The sequence below is a fragment of the Cetorhinus maximus genome, chromosome 5 (genome assembly GCF_964194155.1).
Source record: "Cetorhinus maximus chromosome 5, sCetMax3.hap1.1, whole genome shotgun sequence".
NCBI classification, from domain to species: domain Eukaryota; kingdom Metazoa; phylum Chordata; class Chondrichthyes; order Lamniformes; family Cetorhinidae; genus Cetorhinus; species Cetorhinus maximus.
In genome coordinates this window covers 37,839,930-37,863,719 of record NC_135883.1, presented here as the reverse complement: position 1 = coordinate 37,863,719, position 23,790 = coordinate 37,839,930, and the positions used below count along the sequence as shown (strand labels likewise).

At 42.0% G+C, this 23,790-nt stretch overlaps 2 protein-coding genes across 2 annotated transcripts in view; one reads left to right on the top strand and one right to left on the bottom strand.

The window, feature by feature from the left end:
• Positions 1-1,990, top strand: part of psen2 (presenilin 2) — a 28,640-nt gene extending 26,650 nt beyond the window's left edge. The window contains exons 10-11 of the mRNA XM_078541747.1: positions 1,238-1,356; positions 1,723-1,990. Of these exons, the coding sequence (XP_078397873.1) occupies positions 1,238-1,356; positions 1,723-1,878 (275 nt within the window). The 3' untranslated portion in view covers positions 1,879-1,990. The remainder of the gene's footprint in view (positions 1-1,237; positions 1,357-1,722) is intronic.
• A 3,319-nt stretch (positions 1,991-5,309) lies between these two features.
• Positions 5,310-19,700, bottom strand: dpy30 (dpy-30 histone methyltransferase complex regulatory subunit). The gene is made up of 5 exons (XM_078541748.1): positions 19,589-19,700; positions 11,787-11,833; positions 11,636-11,683; positions 10,110-10,252; positions 5,310-5,627 (listed from the first exon to the last, which is right to left on the bottom strand). The coding sequence occupies exons 1-5, from the start codon at positions 19,596-19,598 to the stop codon at positions 5,555-5,557; spliced, it is 321 nt and encodes a 106-aa protein (XP_078397874.1). The 5' UTR covers positions 19,599-19,700; the 3' UTR covers positions 5,310-5,554.
• Positions 19,701-23,790: the final 4,090 nt, after the last annotated feature.

Genomic DNA, 23,790 nt, shown 5'->3' with positions numbered 1-23,790 from the left:
TGACCTTCCCTCCATCATAAGATCAGAAGTGGGGATGTTCGCTGATGTTTGCACAATGTTCAGCACCATTTGCAACTCCTCAGATACTGGAGCAGTCCATGTCCAAATGCAACAAGACCTGGGCAACATTCAGGCTTGGGCTGAGAAGTGGCAAGTAACATTTGCGTCACACAAGTAGCGGGAAATGACCATCTTCAACAAGGAGAGAATCTAACCATCTCCCCATGACATTCAATTGCATTACCATTGCTGAATTCCCAACTATCAACATTCTGGGGGTTACCAATGCCCAGAAACTGAACTGAACCACCCATATAAATACCATGGCCAAAAGCACAGTTTGGAGGCTGGGAACTCTGCAGTGTGTAACTAACCTTCTGACTTCCCTAAACCCGTCCACCATCTAGAAGGAATGCTCTCCAATTGCCTGGATGAGTGCAGCTCCAACAGCACACAAGAAGCTTGCAGCCCACTTGATTGGCACCCCATTCACCACCTTATACACCCATTCCCTCTGCCACTGACGAACAGTGGCAGCTGTGTGTACCATCTACAAGATGCACTGCAGCAACTCATCAAGGTTCCTTTGACAGCACCTTCCAAACCTGTAACCTCCACCACCGAGAAGGACAAAGGCAGCAGATGCACAGGAACACCACGACCTCCAAGTTCCCTTCCAAGCCACACCCAATGCTGACTTTGAACTATATTGCTGTTCCTTCACTGTAATGGATCAAAATTCTGGAACTCCCTTCCTAACAGCATTGTGGGTGTACCTACAACACACGGACAGTTCAAGGCAGTGGCTTATCACCACTTTCTCAAGGACAAGGATGGGCAATTGTGTGTATAGCCAGTGAGGCTGACATCCCATGAAAGAATAAAAAAAACATTCTCGTCCTTTCTCCCTTTTGTTTATCTAGCTTTCCTTTAAATGCACTTAGCAATTTGCCTCAACTACTCCATGCTGTAGCGTGCTCCACATTCTTATCGCTCTCTGGGCAAAGGAGCTTTTCCTGAGTGGGTTTATTAGGGTCTATCTTATATTCATGGCCCCTGGTTTTGGACTCCCCAGATATAGAACATCTACCCTATCAAATCCCTTCATAATTTTAAAGACCTCTATCAAGTCACCCCTCAGCCTTCTCTTTTTTATGGAAAAAAAGGCCTAACCTGTTCAATCTTTCCTGATAGTTATGACCTCTTAATTCTGGTATCCTTGTAAATCTATTCGCAGAGGGTGTGAAGCTCGGCTTGGGAGACTTCATCTTCTACAGTGTCCTAGTTGGCAAGGCCGCAGCGGGTGCCAGCGGAGATTGGAACACAACCTTGGCCTGCTTCATTGCCATTCTGATCGTAAGTTAAAGGGAGTGATTCTGATGTTTCAATAGGGGTTGCCACCTTTCCTGGAACTAAAGATTAATATCCCGGGTAGGGGGCTGTGAGCAAAAAGCATCAAAGTAAAATTAAAGGAACTGTTAAAAAGTTTAAATTTTTTTTTAAACCTTTGAACACTTTGTTAAATATTAAAATATTGGGGTTGTGGGGGGGTGGAATCTCAGAAAACAGTCAAGAATCATCCAATTGGGTAATTGTCTGTTCAGATTCTAATAGGTGGTTTGACATGAGGATGAACAACTCCAGAGTTGGCAATCATACCTTTGTCCCATTTAGGTGCATTGGTAGCAGCAAAGTCACACCCTCTCTCTTTGCTTTCAACAGGGATTGTGCCTCACCCTCTTGCTGCTGGCCGTGTTTAAGAAAGCCTTGCCTGCACTCCCCATCTCAATCACCTTTGGCCTGGTGTTCTACTTCTCCACTGACAACCTGGTGCGGCCCTTCATGGACACACTTGCATTCCACCAGTTTTATATTTAGGAAGCAGGGGGCCCCTCAGTTAAAACCCCATCGCGTTCAAGCTGATGATGGCCACGTGCAGGCTGGGGGAAACGTGAGCACTGATGTTACATTGCAGAGCTTCAAAAGAAGAGAGGAATTATCATTTATATATTCATAATAATGCAAATGTTGAGAGACAAGCAAATTGCTCAAGATTGAATTTTACAAAGTGTCTTTATAGAAATAAAAGGTTTAGAAGTAACTTAAAAACCCACATTTAGTTATGTTACCCCACTCCACCTCACCCTACCCCCACATCAAGGGTTTAGTTTTTACGATGTAAAGAGTCGGAGAAGTGATCATAGATGGGGATGGAAAATGTGGTGTAACGCACAGTGGGGGGCTTCTTCAGACTGAAAAATACAACAACGACTTTTCTATTTTGTGTCAATGAGGAATTTTGTCTTTTGATCACCAAGTGTAGGGAAGAGTTTGGTGGAGCAAGGAGTTGGAAGTGAAGTGAGTTTCTTATCTCAGCATTGATTTATCACTTTTTGATAATGAAGTATGTAGGTAAAAGATGTATTTTCAGTTTATGTAAATTATATAATGTTGCAGAACCAGTGTCCCTCAGGTCAATGAAGGAAGTCACCTCCATGTTATGTTGAGTGATGAATGTTTCTCTACAAGGATCATTCGTTTGTCTGGTCATTTTAAAGACCTATAAAACAAACATTTAATGTCAAAAGAACTATGATAATGTGATCACCCACTGGACTATTTGCACCAAATTGCAAACACTTTGTGTAAGGAAGTGATTTGTACCCAACAATCTCACCAAAATATTACCTCAGGTTTTTGTACAGTTTAAGTAAAATAGAATTTCACAATTATCTCAGTTAGTACAGTCATTTGGGGAATATCCTATAAAATGTTTTACTAAATGCATTGTACAAAGTGCAGACTTTTTAAAAAAGAGAATAAGGGGTAAACTTGGCAATATCCTGTTCACTGGGTGGCGCCTCACCCAACAGAAACACAAGTCTCGGGTAGGGCTATAAGATTACTCAGCCAATACTGCGACTCGGGCTCCTGTCCAGCAATGCCTCGCACTAGGACTAAAGCTTCGCAAAATTAATCTTGGATGTCTAGGGTTCAAGAGAGACAAAACCTATAAATCGGTAATTCACGTAAAAGTATCCCGATAACTGCAACATACTGGAGCTTAAAAAAACTCTCCACATCTCTATAAAAGAATGAGGAAAAGGGCAGAAACTGGTTGCAGTGGTATAAGGATCATTAACAAGTGTACACAAATTTATGATTGGCCAAAGAGCCTTTTTTTGAGAGCAAGTTATGATGATCTGGAATACGCTAGCTGAAAGGGTGGTGGAAGTAGTTCATTAATAACTTACAAAAGGAAATTGGATAAATACTTGAAGGCAAAAGATTTGTAGGATATTGGGGAAAGAGCACGGGAGAGGGACTAATTGGATAATTCCACCAAAGAGCAGGCACAGTGGCCCTAGTGAGTGTTTTCTACACTGTCATTCTAAGATTCATAGAATATATTTGCAGAAAATATAGTGCAGCTAAAGTCATTTATTAGTGACCTTCTGAAATTGCCCTTCTCCCGACACCACAATGGCTCAGCACTTCAGTCCACAGGCTGTGGATTCAAATTTGACCCTAGAACATCTACCTGATCTGTCCATTCCCTCCCTGCGTGTGCAGTAGTTGGATCTGATCACTCATTTCTCCGGTGTACAGAATTGACTTTCTATTCATCTAATGCTGGTATTTTGGACTTATAAATGCAGAATGAGGGTCAGGCTTTTAAACAGAAAGCTGCTTTTGTCCTGCCTCAGGTTAGGATGCAGCAGAGTAAATTATAAGTGACCTCAGGTGAAGCAAAATTATCCAGTGTTTTAGGGAAAATTAGCATACTCATTTCATATTATTAAATGAATGCAAATTGTACTAACTGAATTAAGTGAATCCAATCACAACTGCTGCTCTACATGATTGCTTGCTGCCTGAGAAATAATGTTGGGTTCTGGTCTCGTCTCACCAAAGTACAAACAGTCCGCTTACTTAAAGATCATGTATGAAGGACATAATATCCAGCTTATGTGTCAAGAGGGCTGCATAGATACATCCTGTTGGATATACTTAAGAGATTATGCACTGAGTCAACTCTAGAACATATGGGACGTGGAATCCGCTAATAGGAGATGCTGATTGCAGCGAAGCTGAAAAGGTATCGATAGAGGACTTGTAACACCTGTCTATTATGTACTTCTGATACAGCTTTCCTCACTGTTACCCCAAATTCCTTACTTTTATATCAATTTCAACATTATGTTCCCAATTCAAAATATATTTGACGAAGAGCCGGCTGTAAGGCCTTGTTCTCCAAACTGAGAAATACCTATCAACACTAACCTGTGTTTACTGGCAACCAACTTTCTATTCATATGACTACACTTCCTTACATCATATATCTCATTTTTGCAAAAATTTCTTAAGGCGCTTTATTCATTCCTTTTGAAAATTCATTCCACGTCTGCTGCATTCCTTTGATTTATCCAATTTCTCATTTGTTAAAACATGTTTTCCTTTTTACTAAAAGCTGACCACGATTCTGCCATGCATTTTTAAATGCTCACCAACTTCATCTCTAGGTTTGTCCACAACAAATGTATGTGTAACTGTATTATGGTTACACAGTTTCTCTTTTCCCTTGAACAGAGGCTTTGCATTATCTACCTATCAGTTCGCAGGCACAATTTTGCATTTCAGAAGATTGAAAACTTGTGTTCAGAGCCTCTAAGTCCACTTACTTTGTTCAACAGCCGAGGGATGCAATCCATTAAGGTCCAATTACATCCATTTTGAATGTTGCTATTTTTTTCATAATTAATACCTTTTTCTCTGACATTTATACCCATAAACCTATATGATTATTTTCATCGCCATTTGTAAGAACCGAAACTTACACATCTTTGCCATATCTACATCCTCTGCAACTTGATTTTCCTTCATCTTAGTGGTCTTAGCTGCTCTCCAATTATTTTTAATGTCCTTAATTATTTTCCTTTTATGCTACCTGTTGGCTTTTTTCACATCCCCACTTAATCTCCTTTTTCAGCACTTCACTTTCTTAATTATCCCTCCACCCACAGAATTCTATCATTCCTCACTTTAGGAGTACACCTCATTTGAAGATTCTCCATTGCTAGTCCATTATCCTGTTTGGTTTTCTGCCCAGCGTAGATAATTTGGGCCACATTTTGTTTCATCGCCACCTCTCTGCCATATTACTTTAACCTTAATCATTTAACCTCCCCCCCACCCCCCAAATGCTGCTGCCACATTCATTAAATTCCTTGTACAAGAAAACAACAAGGCCATGTCTTCTGAAGTCCAATATTGAATGAAGCAAAGTAGTATACATTATTGAACCAATGTAAAAACACAACTGGTTTATTTAAAATCATAATGTTTACATAAATAACAGAAAATTGTGAATATCTGTGCAGTTACCATACTTAATATAAGATAATGGGCCACTTCATGCATATTCTGGTCTTCTGCATTTGCTCTTTTTTCCTTTCAATTGTTTTTACAAACCATGATATTCTAAGAGTCAACCTCTTCCTTCTCAACTGTGGGGGACTGGTGAAGTCTTCAATTCTGCGTAGTTCTGTGCAAGCTAATTTCTCTCTTCAAACTGTGACTTGTTCTTCAGAAGGTAAGCTGCCAAGAATTCAATAGGATTGGGAGGTCTGGAAAACAAAATTTACTGAATGAACAGTCATGTTGTTTTATAGTAAATTAACTTTTTGTAACTTGCAGAATTCATGTTGTGAAACATCTAACGTGCAATCTTATCGCACGTGCATAAGTTAGTCTGCGTAGCTTAAAAAAAAGCAAAGCATGCAAGTACACATTTTAAAAACAAGGGCAATATAAAATGAATACACATCAAGACATGCATCGTAGGGTTACTGACAATACATCTGTCCTTTTAGAGTCCGTTAAGTGTTCCAAAGGTTTTGTACCTCTTCTTCATGTTTCATTTGTGGGTTGTTAAGAGTTGCATAAAATTGGATTGATCTCAAACCACAACCTGTTGATAGGAACTATTTTCTGGTCACACTTGCTAAGAGATTAATTTGTCTTTAGCCACAGTTAAAGTTATGTGAAGGAAAGGCTCTTTTGGAATCTTCAAGTTCAGAATTCTTTAAAACGAGTAACCAGAAGTTGAGTACAGTGCAGCCCACAATGAGTTCGAATAAAGCTTAATTTTAAGATCAAGCTAAAGACAATTGGTGGGAACTGAGGATTTCCCTATTACTCTTGGCATTTATTTTCTGAAAATTAAACTGGAGATTTGGAAAAATCCTTAAGTTAGAGAAGTTTTGGGTACCTGCTCCCAATTGTCACCCCATCAGCTATATTAGCCTATTTATAAGAATTTTTCAATTGTGGATATGCATGTCCTTACAGGCTATACATAAGCCACAAAAAGATTAGATAATGGGATGAAAATAACTGATGGAATTATGAGATTACAATTGACGTCGGTGAGATTCAGTCACTTTATAAGGTAGCACAGTAACTTCATAATTACCTGCAGTTTCAGTTAAGTAACAACCAAGTTATTTAGCATAATTGAAAACTGCAGCACAGGAGGCCATTTGTCCCATTGGGTCTGTGCCAGCTCTTTCGAAGAGCAATCCTGTTAGTCCGTCTACTCCACAACCCTGCAATGTTTTCTCCTTAAAGTATTTATCCAATTCCCTGGTGAAAGCTCCAATTGTATTTCTATTCATCACATCCAAACCCTAACCACTCGTTGCATGAAAATGATTTTCCTCAAGTCGCTTCCGATTCTCTTGTCAATCTGTGCCCTCTAGTTATTTTCAGCCATTGGAAACAGTTTCTCTTTATTTACTATATCTAAACCATTCATGATTTTAAGCACCGATATCTCAAATTTCCACAGCCTTCTCTGCTCCAAGGAGATCATCACCAACTTCTGCAGTCTATCCACATAATGGTAATCCCTCATCCCTGGAACCATTCCAGTAAATTTCTTCTGTACCTTCTCAAAAGCCTTCATCTCCTTCCTAAAGTGTGGTGCCTGGAATTTGACATAATACTCCAGATGGAGTCAAACTGTGCCACCACCAAACACATCTTCCCTCCACCCCCCCAGTGGCATTCCGCAGGGATCGTTCCCTCCGGGACACCCTGGTCCACTCCTCCATCACCCCCTACACCTCAACACCCTCCCACGGCACCTTCCCATGCAACCGCAGAAGGTGCAACACCTGCCCCTTTACTTCCCCTCTCCTCACTGTCCAAGGGCCCAAACACTCCTTTCAAGTGAAGCAGCATTTCACTTGCACTTCCCTCAATTTAGTCTACTGCATTCGCTGCTCCCAATGCGGTTTCCTCTACATTGGAGAGACCAAACGCAGACTGGGTGACCGCTTTGCGGAATAGCTTTGGTCTGTCCGCAAGCATGACCCAGACCTCCCTGTCACTTGCCATTTCAACACTCCACCCTGCTCTCATGCCCACATGTCCGTCCTTGGCCTGCTGCAATGTTCCAGTGAAGCTCAACGCAAACTGGAGGAACAGCACCTCATCTTCCGACTTTACAGCTTTCCGGACTGAATATGGAGTTCAACAATTTTAGATCATGAACTCTCTCCTCCATCCCCACCCCCTTTTTTCCAATAATTTATATAGATTTTTCTTTTCCCACTTATTTCCATTATTTTTAAATGTATTTCTATCCATTGTTTTATCTCTACCTTTTAGCCTATTTCGATCCCTTCCCCCCACTAGGGCTATCTGTACCTTACTCGTCCTGCTTTCTACCCTTAATGTCACCCATTAGCACATTTCTTAGCTAATATCACCACCGTCAACACCTCTTTGTCCTTTTGTCTGTGACATCTTTTGGCAATCTCCACCTATCACTGGCCCAACCCCCTTTAAACCAGCTTATATTTCACCTCTCTTCTATTTTTCCTTAATTCTGTTGAAGGGTCATTCGGACTCGAAACGTTAACTGTGTTCCTCTCCGCAGATGCTGTCAGACCTGCTGAGTTTTTCCAGGTAGTTTTATTTTTGTTTTGGATTTCCAGCATTCGCAGTTTTTTGCTTTTATCTTAGTATTTTATGTGGATTTAGCAAAACTTCATGGCTTTTATACTCTTATGTTTCTATTTATAAAGTCCAGGATCCTATACACTTTGTGAATTGTTTTGTTAATCTGTACTGCCACCTTCCAACAATCCATGCACAAGCACCCTTTTTAAAATTGCACCATTTAGCATGTATTATCTCTCATTCTTCCTACTAAAATGCGTCATCTCACAATTTGCTGTGTTGAATTTCATCTGCAACGTGTCCTCCCATTTCGCCAGCCTATTTCATCTTGACGACTATTACTATCTACCTCAGTGTTCACTACAATTCCAAGTTGTCTCTCATCTGGAAATTTTGAAATTGTGCCCTACATCCCCAGTCCTAGTCATTAATCTGTAACAAAAATAACAGTGGTCCTCGTACTAAACCTTGGAGAATATACCTCCCTTCAGTCTGAAAAACTGCCATTCACCAAAACTGTTTTCTATCCCTTATTAAATTTTGTATCCATGCTGTTACTGCCCCTTTTATCCCATGAACTTCATTTTTGCTAACAAGCTTAAATGGCTTTTATGGTGTCCTAGTGGGGCGTTCACAGGAGCATATTAAATATGGAAAGGATATCCATTTAAAGAATGGGAGTGCTTCGACCTTGAGACAAGATCCAGTCTTAGGTAATTTTGACCTGACTCTGCTCAGGAGCAACAGATCACTCAGCCTTGGATGCTGAAACAGTCCATTCCCTGCTGCCTGAAACCAGCAACTTAGTTTTGATCTTGATTTACACTGGTAGAAAAAAAAGTGCCTTATATCTCTGGGGCAAGGTAATGAAGGAGTACCTGACCTAGAGATGTGTGCTACCAGGACCAGGTATCACCCAGCATGTGACCTCAACCTCACCGTAATGCTCAATCTTGGAGGAGCTTTAGCAAACGTACAGATAAAAACTGTCCAATTCCACACTGGTCACCATCATGGTCTCTCAGCAGGTGGTAAATCATTGGCAGTTGTGCGCTTTGGATCCACGCGATCGAGATTGTCTCCACTCATTTTACCAATAACCCTTCCAATTAACAGGATTGCATTAAGTCTAGAATGGACCAAGAGGAATGCATCAACCTTCTCTATCATTATCCACACCCACCCCCCCCACCCCCCCCCCAAAAAAAGCCCATTACTGAGAATAAAACTGCTGCTCCATACAGGCCTCAACATTGAATTTTATTGATTATATATCGTACTCAAAAGAATTTAGCTACATTATGGGATTTTACTCCAAAACCTCCAGACTGACTAGTGCTTGTATACATATTCTGGTACAGATAACAATGCATTACATGTCACAGCTACTGAACCCATTTTGAAATTAGGAATGGAATTACTTCGGCTAAGATTACAAAAACAAGTATAGTGTGAATCCTGGACTGATAGCAATCAGGTCAACCCCAACAATATATAAATTATTAAAGAACATGTACACATATTTTGTTTAGCTGAAATGAGTGCAATAAGTGACATCCATTCACTGGTTCATTCCCCATGGCAATGTCTTGGCCAGAGTTAAGCTGCCTGGTTTAAATTTCAAAAAATGTTTGGCAGTTAACAGTCAGTCACCACCAACTGGTGCATTCTCCATGGCAACGCCTCTACCAGAGTCCACTTGCCAACTAATCAGCACTCTTCTCATACAGTACAAATGTGTTGTTTCTCCTGACTTTGGTATTTTCTTGCGAATTGTCCTGATGAGTACAAATTAAAAGCTTTGACCAAAAAAAGTATTTTTTTCATCAGTACTCAAATTATTAAATTGCTAAATATCACTATGAAAACACTCTGGCCATTGCCATTTGACCTAGATCAGGAGTGACACTCACAACATTAGCAAGATTCAGAGATACTTACTGTTTCTTTACATTGATAGTTTTCCTCATATTACAAGACAAAACACAGAGTAGCTTTGAAATATAAGCTCCCAGTCATCCCATAATTTATGAAAGAGTTCTCTCACCCTCTTGACAATGTACACAATGGATGATTTTATTCAACATAATCATCCCATGGCCCTAGGAACAGTATATACTCACTTTCTATGAACATCTTACCTTTCTTTTGCCAGAACTGAAAGGCCTTGCAAAAGAATGGGTACCACCGTTTGATCCAGATACGCTCGAGTTGGGAGGGACTGCAGATCCACTTTCTGTTTAGATGTTTTCTCCGCATTCAGTTTTTCATTCTCAACTATCCTCTGTCCCATTCAGAGAAAAAATGTACAGCTTTAACTTTAATCCTCACCATGCATCTTCAATCAAAGTATACCTATGCGGTTTGTAATCCAAATAGGATTACTACCAATGATCAGTAAGAAAGTTCAATACAAATGAAGTTTCTTTTGTAGAACACCTTTTGACAGTAGGATTTATGATTATCCTATCTTACCCTTCTACTCATCTCCCCAAGCAAGAAGACAGCCAATGCTCCCAGACGAATACTATCCAGACCTGGCTTCATTTAGTGAGCAAGATTCAGGGCAACTATTCTGGGGAACACCTTCAACTGCAGTATAATAGAGATCAAAACAAAGAACTTGTGGGATGAGGAGCAAATTAATTCTGTGGCATAATGCTGTACAACCCAAAACAAGCCCTCTACATGATATTCTTAATGATCCACCTTTGTCTCACTCAAGTATCCATTACTCGTGTGCGAGCACAAACAGCAAATTTAATGGGCTGTTTGACTGCAAGGACTTCACAACAGAGCATCATCCTGTCCAAATATACTTTACAACAGGAGAGTCACTTAATAAGCATCAGGAAAGGATGACCAAGAGAGCAGTCAGAATAGCCAAGAACCTTAGACAGAAGAGCATTAAATAATTAATATACTATCGCCACAGAGACACTTTTAAAATCCCAAGCTATAACAGCTCTATATGATTCTCACTGTGGACTCACTGGATGCTACCTGGAATGGTAACAAACCCACACAGCCCTAAAGAGATTAGGAAAGGTTTAATGAAAAGTAAAAACCAGGGAGGTGCTATACGATTTATAAAACTCCATAGCTCAGCCATATGTGCAAACGCACTACAGAGTTTTAAGCATCGAGTTTTATTTAATGGTGTCTATAAATCTGTCAATGTAATGCCACTTCTTGTAAACAGTTGCAGAGTCAAACCTATTTACGTATAGAATCTGACAAAGGTTCATGGACAGTAGATAGCCAAAGAAAATAAATGCTACTTGCAAACGGAAGAGCTAAGCAACATATGGAAAGAAAGAGGCAACCAAGGCCAGAAGAGAGCATAAAAGAGTTAATATACTTCCTCCAAGTATTCACTGTGAACAGTATTTTAAAGCCCCAAGCCATATTAGCCCCAAATCACACTCACTGTTAACTCAAGAGTGCTGCCTCATGAGAATGGCCACAAACACAGCCGAGAGATTAGGAAAGCTTTAATGAAGGTTAAGAAAACTTTACGAAGGCACATTTGGTTTTATAGGGCATTGTAAATATGTATTGAAGATAATTATGCAATTTACTTGCACAGAAAAAATTGCATGCACATAGGTTTGACTGTGCGTGAACCCGTCCCTCGAGTAAACTGCCACATGGCTCAGTTCAGTACCTGTACGTTCTCAGTGAGACCATATTCCGCGTGAGGATTTTCTGATATCTGAAAAAAAAACTTCATCTGAGAAAGTACTACTTTTGTCCTACCTAAGCAAAAGCCAAGAAACATATGTTCTTGTGTCTCACTTATTCCAATCTGGTATTACCTGCATCTGTCCTTCCAGGTTTGGTTCTGCAAGTGTATCACTGTGCTCTAAGGAAGTAAAGAGACTGGCATTAAAATCATAATCTGGAACATCTCAGAAAGGTTCTTCATCCATATACTAATTGGTGGGGGGAACAGATGGAGTTCCCGTATGCTGAAACGTCCATCAATTCTGAATTATAAAAGAATTATGCATCAAGTAAATTCTGACAAACTGTCATTTCCTGATAACTGGAAATGCTCCACTTACATAAGTATATACTCATGTTATGGGCTGTGGTTGATGTGTTCACGAATTGAATCTCGAGGCTGCCCAACAGCTTGATATCAAAGGGGGAGGAAGAAAATAGAAATATGGTAGTTATAGGGGATTCAATAATTTTGGGTATTGATGGCATCCTTTGCAGCATAATTGAGAATCTCAAAGTGTGTTGCCAGGATAAGGAATATCTCAATGTGGATGGAAAGACTCAATTCCTGTGGTTCATGTCAGGATTAATAACTTAAGGAAGAAATCGGAGGAAATCCTGCTGAGGAAGTACCAGGAGTTAGGAGCTAAATTAAAACAGGATTTCAAGGGTGGTAACCTGTTATTACTCGAACTACATGCTGATTAGCATTGGAACAAATAGGACGGTGAACATGTGGCAAAAAAATTGTTTTGGGAAAGAAGGGTTCCACTTCATGGGACACTGGCGCAAGTACTGGGTAAGGAGGTAGTTGTACAAATGGAACGTGCCGTACAGATAACAGGAATACTAAATTAACTGAAGTAGTTACAGCGAAAGTGACAAATAAGAAACGTGTTAAGGTAAACAAAACGAGGAAGACAGCATAAGGTTAGATGGACATGTATTGGTCTTTTGCTCAATTTATATATGAGCACAGTATGAAAAATAAACAGTGAATTAGAAGCTCAAATACAGCTTAGAGGGTATGACATGGTGGCCAATACAGAGACATGACAGCAAGCTAGTCATGATTGGAAGTTAAATATTCCAGGTATAAGATATTCAGAAAGAATATGGAAACTGGAAGAGGAGGAGAATAGCTTTATTGATTCAAGATACTATTATAATATTTATAAGAGAGGGTATAGCTAAATGAAAACAATCAATGGAGACTGATTAGAACTAAGATAAAAGAGAGGACTTAAAACTGTATAGGGAGTTGTCTACAGGTCTCCTGTTAGCAGCAATGAAGTGACAACATATGTTAGTTCAGAGATTAGAGAGGTTTGTAGGAAAAGCAGAATTGTTTGAATGGAAAACTTTAATTTTCATATAGATTGGGAAGCCAAGTCAGGAAGGTAGTAAATTTTGAGTGTATTCATAATATTTTCTGGAGCAACATGTTTCTAGAACCAACAAAAGCGCAGGCAATACTAGACTTAATAATCAGTAATACGCTCCTTGTTTAATTATCTAACAGTGATCATATTATCGAATTCAAAGCTAGGTTTGAAAAAAAACTTAACTGTTACTAAGATTCTAAATTTTGGTATGGCTAGCTTAAACAGAATGAAACAGACTGACGACAGCAGACTGCTCAACACTATTACTGAGCAAAACATACAGATGAACAGTTGGAACTAAATATTGAGAAGACCTAAGCCATTGTCTTTGGTCCCAGCCACAAATTCTGTTTCCTAGCTACCGACTCCATCCCTCTCCATGACAACTGTCTGAGGTGGAACCAAACAGTTTGCAAACTTGGTGTCATACTTGACCTTGAGATGAGCTTCCTACCATATATCTGCCCAATCACTAATACTTATTTCCAACTCCATAACATCACAACTCTGCCCTTGTCTCAGCTCATCCGCTACTGAAACTCTCATCCACACCTTTACCTCTAGACTTTAGAAAAAGGGTGGTCAAGGGTAATAAGGGCTCACAGATGGGGGTAATATTGTAAGTGAAAATAAGGAAATGACATTTGTTGTCTCTTTTTAATTTTATGCTTCCATCTACACTACTTATTTCCATAATCTCTACTCCGTCCTCTACCATCTATTCAATCTTCTAACCAGGTCAATGCAGGACATTGTGAAGGGGAAGGGCGAACAGTCAGAGGTCGTGGTTCACATTTGTACCAATGACATAGGTAGAAAGAGGGATGAGATCCTGCAACAAGAATTTAGGGAGCTAGGTAGCAGATTAAAAAGCAGGACCTCAAAGGTTGTAATCTCTGGATTACTCCCTATGCCATGTGCTGGTGAGAATAGGAATAGGAGGAAAGAGAGGATGAATGCATGGCTGAAGAGATGGTGCAGGAGGGAGAGCTTTAGTTTCCTGGATCACTGGGTCTGTTTCTGGTGAAGGTGGGGCCTAAACAAGTTGGACAGGTTGCACCTGAACCAGAATGGAACCAACATCCTTGCAGGGAGGTTTGCTAGTGCTGTTGGGGGGTGCGGTATAAGCTATTTTGGCAGGGGCTTGGGATACAGAGTGGAGGTACAGTAGGGGGTGATACACGGCCAAATATAGAAGAGAAACTAAGTCAGTCTGCAAGGCAGAGCAAATATAGACCTGTTGAGGCACAAGGGAATAATGCAAGGCTGGATTGCATCTATTTTAACACAAGGAGTCTTACAGGTAAGAGAGATGAATTGAGGGCATTGATGATACATGGAAATATGATATTGTTGTTCTCACAGAGACATGGTTGAGAGAAGGGCAGGACTGGCAGCTCAATATTCCAGGGTATATAATCTTCAGGCAAAACAGTTGTTGGGGCGGGGGGGGGGGTGTAAAAGAGGAGGTGGCATTGCACTATTGATCAAGGAGTCAATTACTGCAGGAAGGAGGGATGGTATCTTAGAAGGTTCCTCAAATGAGGCTATATGGGTAGAACTTAAAAACAAAAAGCGGGCAATCACTTTGCTGGGAGTGTACTAAAGGCCTCCAAACAGTTAGGGGGAGATAGAGGAGCAGATATGTAAGCAAATCTCAGAAGTGTAAAAATAATTGGGTAATAATGGTAGGGGATTTCAACTTCCCCAATATTAATAGATAGTCTTAGTGTGAAAGGTTTAGAGGGGGAGGAATTCTTAAAGTACAACCAGGAGAGCTTTTTGAACCAGCACGTAGAAAGTCCTACAAGAGAAGGGGCAATACTGGGCCTAATCTTAGGGAATGAAACCGGGCAAGTGGTAGAAGTGGGGGAGCATTTTGGAGATAGTGACCTCTAAGATTTAAGGTAGTTATGGAAAATGACAAAGCTGGACTGGAATTAAAGGTCCTGAATCGGGGGAAGGCCGATTTCAATGTGATAAGACAGGATCTGGCCAAATGGACTGGGAGCAGCTACTTGTAGGAAAGTCTGCATCAGACCAGTGGGAGTCATTCAAAAAGAAAATAGTGAGAGTTCAGGGGCAACATGTTCCCGTAAAGGTGAGTGGTAGGACCAACAAATCCAGGGAATCCTGGATGTCAAGGGATATAGAGAATTGGATAAGGGAAAAAAAATGGAGGCTTATGGCAGATACAGAGGGCTGAAAACAGCAGAAGCCCTAGAGGAGTATAGAAAGTGCAGGGGGGGGGGTAACCTAAAAAGTAATTAAGAGAGCGAAGAGGACACACGAAAAGAACACTGGCAGGCAACATATAGGAAAATCCCCAGGCATTTTATAAATATATTAAGGGCAACAGGATAACCAGGGAAAGATTAGGGACCAAAACGGCAATGTGTGTATGGAGCCGGAGGACAAAGGTGAGGTATTAAATGATTACTTTTCATCTGTGTTCACTACGGAGAAGGACGATCTAGGTGTAGAAACCAGGGTGGGGGACTGTGATATACTTGAACAAATTAGCATTGAAAGTGAGGAAGTAATAGTGGTTTTAGCGTGCTTAAAAGTGGATAAATCCACAGGCCCAGATGAGATGTATCCCAGGCTGCTAAATGAGGTAAGAGAGATGATTGCAGGGGTTCTGACACTAATTTTCAAATCCTCTCTGGCCACAGGAGAGGTGCCAGAGGACTGGAGGACAGCTAATGTGGTACCATTATTCAAGAAGGGTTGTAGGGATAAACCAGGTAATTACAGGCCAGTGAGTCCAACATCAGTGGTAGGGAAACTATTGGAAAAATTCTGAGGGACAGGATTAATCTCCGCTTGGAGAGACAGCGATTAATCAGGGATAATCAGCATGGCTTTGTCAGGGGAGGGATCATGTCTAACAAATTTGATTCAATTTTTCGAGGTGGCGGCTAATTGTGGTGATGAGAGTAGAGCAGTTGATGTAGTCTACATGGACTTCAGTAAGGCTTTTGACAAGGTCCCACATGGGAGAATGGTCAAGAAGGTAAGAGCCCATGGGATCCAGGGTAATTTGATGAATTGGATGCAAAATTGGCTTAGTGGCAGGAGGCAGAGGGTGATGGTCTAAGGTTGTTTTTGCAATTGGAAACCTGTGACAAGTAGTGTACCGCAGGGATCAGTGCCGTGACCCTTGCTGCCTGTAGTGTACATTAATGATTTAGACGTGAATATAGGAGGTATGATCAGTAAGTTCACAGATGACATGAAAATTGGTGGTGTCGTAAATAGTGAGGAGGAAAACTTAGATTACTGGACTATATAGATGGGCTGGTAAGATGGGCAGAGCAATGGCAAATGAAATTTAATCCTGATAAGTGTGAGGTGATGCATTTTGGGAGGACTAACATGGCAAGGATATACACAATGAATGGTAGGACCCTAGGAAGTACAGAGGATTGGAGGGACCTTGGTGTACATGTCCATAGATCCCTGAAGGCAGCAGTACAGATAGATAAGGTGGTTAAGGTATAGAGTCAGAGTTATATAGCACAGAAACAGGCCCTTCGGCCCATTGTGTAGGTGCCGGCCATCAAGCACCTATCTATTCTCCATTTTCCTGCACTTGGCCCATAGCCCTGTATGCTTTGGCGTTTCAAGTGCTCATCTAAATACTTAAAGGATACTTGCCTTTATTAGCCGAGGCATAGAATATAAGAGCAAGGAGGTTATGTTGGAGCTGTATAAAACGCTACAGCTGGAGTACTGTGTGCAGTTCTGGTCGCCACATTATAGGAAGGATGTGATTGCACTGGAGATGGTGCAGAGGAGATTCACCAGGATGTTGCCTGGGCTGGAGCGTTTCGGCTATGAAGAGAGACTGCATAGGCTAGGGTTGTTTTCTTTAGAGCAGAGAAGGCTGAGGGGGGGACCTGATTGAGATAAACAAAATCATGAGGGGCATAGATAGGGTAGATAGGAAGAAGCTTTTCCCCTTAGCGGAGGTGTCAATAACCAGGGGGCATAGATTTAAAGTAAGGGGCAGGAAGTTGAGGGGATTTGAGGAAAATATTTTTCACCCAGAGGGTGGTTGGAATCTGGAACACACTGCCTGAGGGGGTGGTAGAAGCAGGAACCCTCAACATTTAAGAAGTATTTAGATGAGCACTTGAAATGCCACAGCAATTAGGGCTACGGGCCAAGTGCTGGAAAATGAGATTAGAAAAGATAGGTGCTTGATGGCCGGCATGGATATGATGGGCTAAAGGGCCTGTTTCTTTGCTGTATAACTCTGACATTAATTTTCCTTCAATTCAGTGAGCTTCAATTTCAGCTAACAGTCTTTTATGTAGAATCTTCTCGAAAGCCTTCTGAGAGTCCATATAAACTATATCTGTAGACATTTACCTGTCTACCTTTAGTTACTTGCTCAAAAAAATTCAATAAAGTTTCTTATACAGAACCTACACTTTCCAAATCAACATTGGTTTTCTCTAATCAGCTCAAATGAAGTGCTCAGTCACTTTGTTCTTAATCATACACTCCAATAACAGACCAACAGGTTTATAACTTCCTGACTTCTCTTTCACCTTCCTTAAAAAACATTTGTAATGTTTTTCCAATATAAGGGGATAATTCCAGAATCAAGAGCTTTGGAAGATAATTGCTAAAGGGTCTGCAATTGCCTAGCTGCCTCCAAAACCTTGGGGTGGAAATCATCAGATCCTCCAAGGCTGTTTATTTGCTTGCATTAACTTTATTGAGTACCAGTCCTTGACTCATTAATTTCCCTAGAAAGTCATGTATATTATCACCCTCCTTTACTGTGAAAACTGACACCAAGTAATTAATTATTCAGTTGGAGTTTGATTCAAGGGAAAACCAACATGAATTCAGAAAGAAGTGAAAGTCACAGGGCTTCACATCACACCAGCTGTGGCTCAATGACAGGTGATCACAGGGTTTGTGCAGAAAGGTGGAGTTGAATGATGGCGCAGGCTCAAAGGGCCAAATGGCTTAGCCCTGCTCCAAGCCTTATGTTCTTATTTCACAGGTTCAAGCATGTCTTCAGAAACCTGAACACAATGTAGGCTGATAGTGTAGTAATGACAGAGAGCTGCACTGAGAGGTGACATTATTTGAAAAAGATGTCATAAAATGCACTACATAAATGCAAGTTCTTTCTTTTACATACCATTAATGCCGATTCCTTTTGGCATGAGATAACCTCTTTCATAATATTTCAGGTAGATGAATGTAGGTAGATGAAGTTGCTTTTATATTTTGCCGGTTAGGTTCCACAGGCAAACAAAGGTTAAAAACATTTGAATTTCTATTAAACTATTTTTGCTCCTAATGTTTTAAAACTTCTGCCAGTCTAACTGTTCCCAGTAAATGTGCTGTACTGGCACCAGTGTGACTGTTGCTTTGTATAGGCAAAATTTGACAACGTCATAAATGTGTCCCAGTCCTGTAATCACATGTCATGGCACAAGTACAAGTGCCCAAAAGGGAGTGGTCAAACTGTCAGTGTTTCTATACATACAGTTCCCCTTTGCCTCCAAGTTAGAGGGAGACTGGCATTATGATTTAAAGCTATCTTTAGGAGAACTCCACTCCAGGATACAACTTCAAGACCTCTAAAATAACGTTTTCAAAGGAGAAGTTGTGTTCACTTGGTTACTCACATTGAATATCAGTGACTCTGAAGTCATAATAGTAAATTAGGGCAAAGCTTGGTTAAAAACAAGTACTTTTCCACTATGACAAGGATGTCTGTTTTTAATCACTGTACCACGGCACCTCATGTAAGTATTAAATAGATGCTCCAATTAAATGACATTTCAATAACTATATAACACCTTCAATGTCCGAAAACATCTGAGGCACTTCACGGAGGGGTAAAAAGACGACGACGATTAGGGGTAGTGCCCAAAGGTTTGGTCAAAGAAATGGGTTTAACGCCGGTCTTAAAAAGAGAGAGGCGCAGAGCAAAATTCCTGACTGGAACTTAAAGCAGGTTGCTGATAGTGGGGATACACAAGATACGACATGAGAGGGTGGAGTAAATCAGAGAGATGGGAAAAGAGAGTTCATGAGGGGATACACAATACACGGATAAGAAGTTTAATTGTAAGGCGCTGAGGGAAACTAGGAACCGATGTGGGTCAAAATTGATGTTAACAACAGATCGTCGTGCTGATTTTTGCATTTATCCTTCCCTCACAAACCCCCACACCCACAAACTAACAGTACCAACAAGACAGTAAGAAATACCGAATTACAAATAGGGCCAGGGTCACCGAGGAGGGGGGTCGGGGCCGCCTAAACTGGCGGCGCCGAGAAACTTATAGTCGCGGGGCGGCTTTGCGGCCTGGCCACACAGCGGCAACTCGGCGAGGCCAGCTTCAGCTCCTTCTTCTCAGGCAGCACTTCGGCCGTTACCGTGGATCGAAATGCCCGCCGCTAGTCATTGCTAATAAGCGGCCGAACGGTTTTTTTTTAAAAAGGGCCGACTAGTTCCAAACCACCAGACTCACCTTCCGCCATGTTTGTTGTCCGTTTCTATGCACTGCCCCGCATCCCCGGTGAGACGAGCTCGGCGATTGGTCTCCGCCGAAGGCACCATTGACTGCGAGCTCCGATTGGCCCGACCAATGACGTTTTGAGGGGAAGAGGGTGATTGGTTGATCGGGGGGTGGGCGGAGCTAATCGTGCGGGCTGCCGCACGGAGGCGAGGCAGTTGGTGACGTCTGAGCCCGCCAGGCGCATGCTCAGTGCTGGCAGCGAGGAGGCGTTAATGGGAGGTGTTACAGTGTTTTGGGCAATCAGTGTTAACTCGATCTAAAAAGGCCCTTAGAACAATTTTAATTTAATATCATGAACTACAATCAATGAAGGTGGATATATAAATTATTCCTAACCATCTCAGTCCAGTTCCAAGTCAACAAGGTTTTGAGTGCAAAACAACAACAACTTGGATTTATACAGCCCCTTAAACATCCTAAAACGGTCCATGGCACTTCACAGAAGAGTCATAGAGCAAAATTTGACACCCAGCCACGTAAGAATTAGGTCAAATGACCAAAAGCTTGGTCAAAAAGGTAGGTTTAAAGGAGCATATTAAAGAAGGAAAGTGAGTTAGAGAGGTTTAGGGCGGGAATTCCAGAGCTTGGGGCCTTGCAAACTGAAGTCATGGCCACCAGTGGTGGACCAAATAAAATTAGGGATGCTGAAGAGGGCAGGAATGGAGGAGTGTAGATTTCTCAGAGGTTTCTAGGTAATGTTTCCTCTAGGTTGAGTGGTTGCGCGCCCGGGCAGCTATCGGGAATGTGTGCTGCGCTGGGGAGAAAGAGGCCATGCGCAAGCAGTATTCACTTTGAGATGGACCTTTAATTTTAAAGTGACTGCGCATTGCAACCAATGGGCACACAGTGAAGGAAAATTAAGAAGGCGTATTTGAGGACTAACGTAGATTACATAAATAGGGAAGAGTGAGGCCCTGGAGAGTTGAAAACAAGGATGAGAATTTTAAAATCTAAGTATGGTTAAAGTGGGAACCATTGTAGGTAAGCAAGCACAGAAGTGATAGCTGAATAGGATTTGGTGTGAGTTAGGTCACAGGCATCACAAGTTTATTGAGGGTTTAACGTGGGAGGTTGGCCAGAAGCATGTTGGCAGGGTCAAGTCTAAAGATGACAAAGGCATGCATGAGGGTATAAGCAGCAGATGAGCTGAAATAGGGGTGGAGTCGGAAGATGTTACAAGAGGTGGAATTAGGCAATCTTAGCAATGGCATGAATATGTGATTGGTACCTCATCGCAGGGTCAGCTATGAAGCCAGGGTTGCGAACAGCCCTATTCAGATACTTGGGAGAGAAATGGAGCCTGTGGTCAGGAATGGAATTTGCACTGGGGACTGGAGACAATGACTTTGGCCTTCCCAATATTTAGTTGTAAAACACTTCTGCTCATCTTACCGACCTTGGAGAAGTAGTCCAACAATTTAGAGACAGTGAAGGGGTTGAAAGAGATGGTGGTGAGGTAGATCTGGATGTCATTAGCATACATGTGGAAACTGGCTGCTTTCAGGTGATGTTGCCGAGTTAAGCATGTAGATGAGAAATAGAGGGACCAAGGATTGATCATTGAGGAACACTAGAGGTAATGGTGTGAGATCAGAAAGAGGAGCCATTGCAGGAGATTGTCTTTTTTTTAATTCATTCACAGGATGTGGGCGTCACTGGCTGAGCCAGCATTTATTGTCCATCCCTGGTTGCCCTTGAGAAGGTGGTAGTTAGCTGCCTTCTTGAACCGCTGCACTCAATGTGGCATAGGTACACCCACCGTGCTGTTAGGAATGGAGTTCCAGGATTTTAACCCAGCGACAGTGAAGGAACGGCGATGTATTTCCAAGTCATGATGGTGAGTGACTTGGAGGGGAACTTCCAGGTGTATGGTGTCGATAGTGGGGGATTCAGTGATGGTAATGCCATTGAACATCAAAGGGCGACGGTTGGATCCTCTCTTGTTGGAGATGGTCATTGCCTGACACTTGTGTGGCACGAATGTTACTTGCCACTTGTCAGCCCAAGCCTGGATATTGTCCAGGTCTTGCTGCATTTGGACATGGACTGCTTCAGTATCTGATGAGTTGCGAATGGTACTAAACATTGTGCAATTGTCAGTGAACATCCCCACTTCTGACTTATGATGGAAAGTAGGCCATTGATGAAACAGCTGAAGATGGCTGGGCCAAGGATAATAACCTGAGGAACTCCTGTACTGATGTCCTGGAGCTGAGATGACTGACCTCCAACAACCACAGCCATCTTCCTTTGTGCTAGGTATGACTCAAACCAGCAGAGAGTTTTCCCTCTGATTCCCATTGACTCCGGTTTTGATAGGGCTCCTTGATGCCACACTTGGTCAAATGCAGCCTGATGACAAGGGCAGTCACTCTCACCTCACCTCTGGAGTTCAGCTTTTTTGTCTGTGTTTGGACCAAGGCTGTAATGAAGTCAGGAACTGAGTGGCCCTGGTGGAACCCAAACTAGGCATCAGTGAGCAGGTTATTGCTAAGCAAGTCCCGCTTGATAGCACTGTTGATGACCCCTTCCATTACTTTACTGATGATGGAGAGTAGACTGATGGGGCAGTAATTGGCCGGGTTAGATTAGTCCTACTTTTTGTGTACAGGACATACCTGGGCAAATTTCCACATAGACGGGTAGATGCCAGTGTTGTACTGTACTGGAACAGCTTGGCTAGCGGCGCGGCAAGTCCTGGAGCTCAAGTCTTCAGTACTTTTGCTGGAATGTTGTCAGGGCCCATAGCCTTTGCAGTATCTAGTGCCTTCAGCTGTTTCTTGATATCATGTGGAGTGAATTGAATTGGCTGAAGACTGGCTTCTGTGATGCTGGGGACCTCGGGAGGAGGCTGAGATGGATCATCCACTCACCACTTCTGTCTGAAGATTGTTGCAAATGCTTCAGCCTTATCTTTTGCACTGACGTGCTGGGCTTCTCCATTGAGGGTGGGGATATTTGTGGAGCCTTCCTCTAGTGAGTTGCTTAATTGTTCACCATCATTCACAACTGGATTTGGCAGGACTGCAGAACTTAGACCTGATCCGTTGGTTGTGGGATTGCTTAGCTCTGTCTATCACTTGCTGCTTATACTGTTTGGTACCCAAGTAGTCCTGTGTTATAGCTTCACCAGGTTGACACCTCATTTTTTGGTATGCCTGGTGCTGCTCCTGGCATGCCTTCCTGCATTTTTCATTGAACCAGGGTTGATCCTTTGGCTTGATGGTAATGGTAGAGTGGGGGATATGCCAGGCCATGAGGTTACAGATTGTGTTTGAATACAGTTCTGCTGCTGCTGCTGACCCACAGCACCTAATGGATGCCCAGCCTTGAAATTTATCCCACAACACGATGGATGGTATCCTGAATGTGAAGGCGGGACTTCATCTTCAAAAGGTGGTTACTTCCACTGATGCTGTCATGGACAGGTGCATCTGCGGAAGGCAGGTTGGTAAGGTCAAGTATGTTTTTCCCTCTTGTTGGTTCCCTCACCACCTGCCGCAGACCCAGTCTGGCAGCTATGTCCTTTAGGACTCGGCCAGCTCGGTCAGTAGTGGTGCTACCTCAGATGCTGATGGTAGCCCCCAGATGTTAGTAAGGAGGACTTTGCAGGGTCAACAGGGCTGAGATTGCCATTGTTGCTTCCAGTGCCTAGGTTGATGTCGGGTCGATTCCTTTTTTGTGTAGCCTTTGATACATAGGAGGGCATTTAAGAGTCAACCATATTGCTAGAGTCCCATTCCTCTCTGAAGTCCTGGAACATGGTGCCATCTCCAAATCTGTGCCCACCTTTCCTGAAACTCCATGTTTAATTACCTCCAACTAGGTTTTACCCTTGCCACAGTACTGAAACAGCTCCTTTCAAAGTCAGAAATGACATCCTACTTGACTATAACAAAAATAAACTATCCCTCGTCCCTCTTGACCTCTCTACAGCCTTTAACAAGGTTGGCCACACCATTGTCCTCCAACACCTTTTCAACATATTCCAGCTGGTACTGCACTTGTTGTGTTCCATTGCTATATACATACATATTGTTAGAGTCACATGTAGGCCAGACCAGGTAAGGGTAAGGACGACAGATTTCCCTCTCTAAAGAACCAGATAGGTTCAACAATCAGCAATGGTTTCATGGTCATCATTAATTCCAGAT

Bases quoted from the DNA above. Each gene is read 5' to 3' on its own strand.
- dpy30 (XM_078541748.1), bottom strand. The intron at 11,684-11,786 runs GTAATACCAGAT...TTTTTTTTTCAG, and splicing joins ACCTGGAAGGACAGATGCAG to ATATCAGAAAATCCTCACGC. The intron at 5,628-10,109 runs GTAAGATGTTCA...TTTGTTTTCCAG, and splicing joins TCAGTTCTGGCAAAAGAAAG to ACCTCCCAATCCTATTGAAT.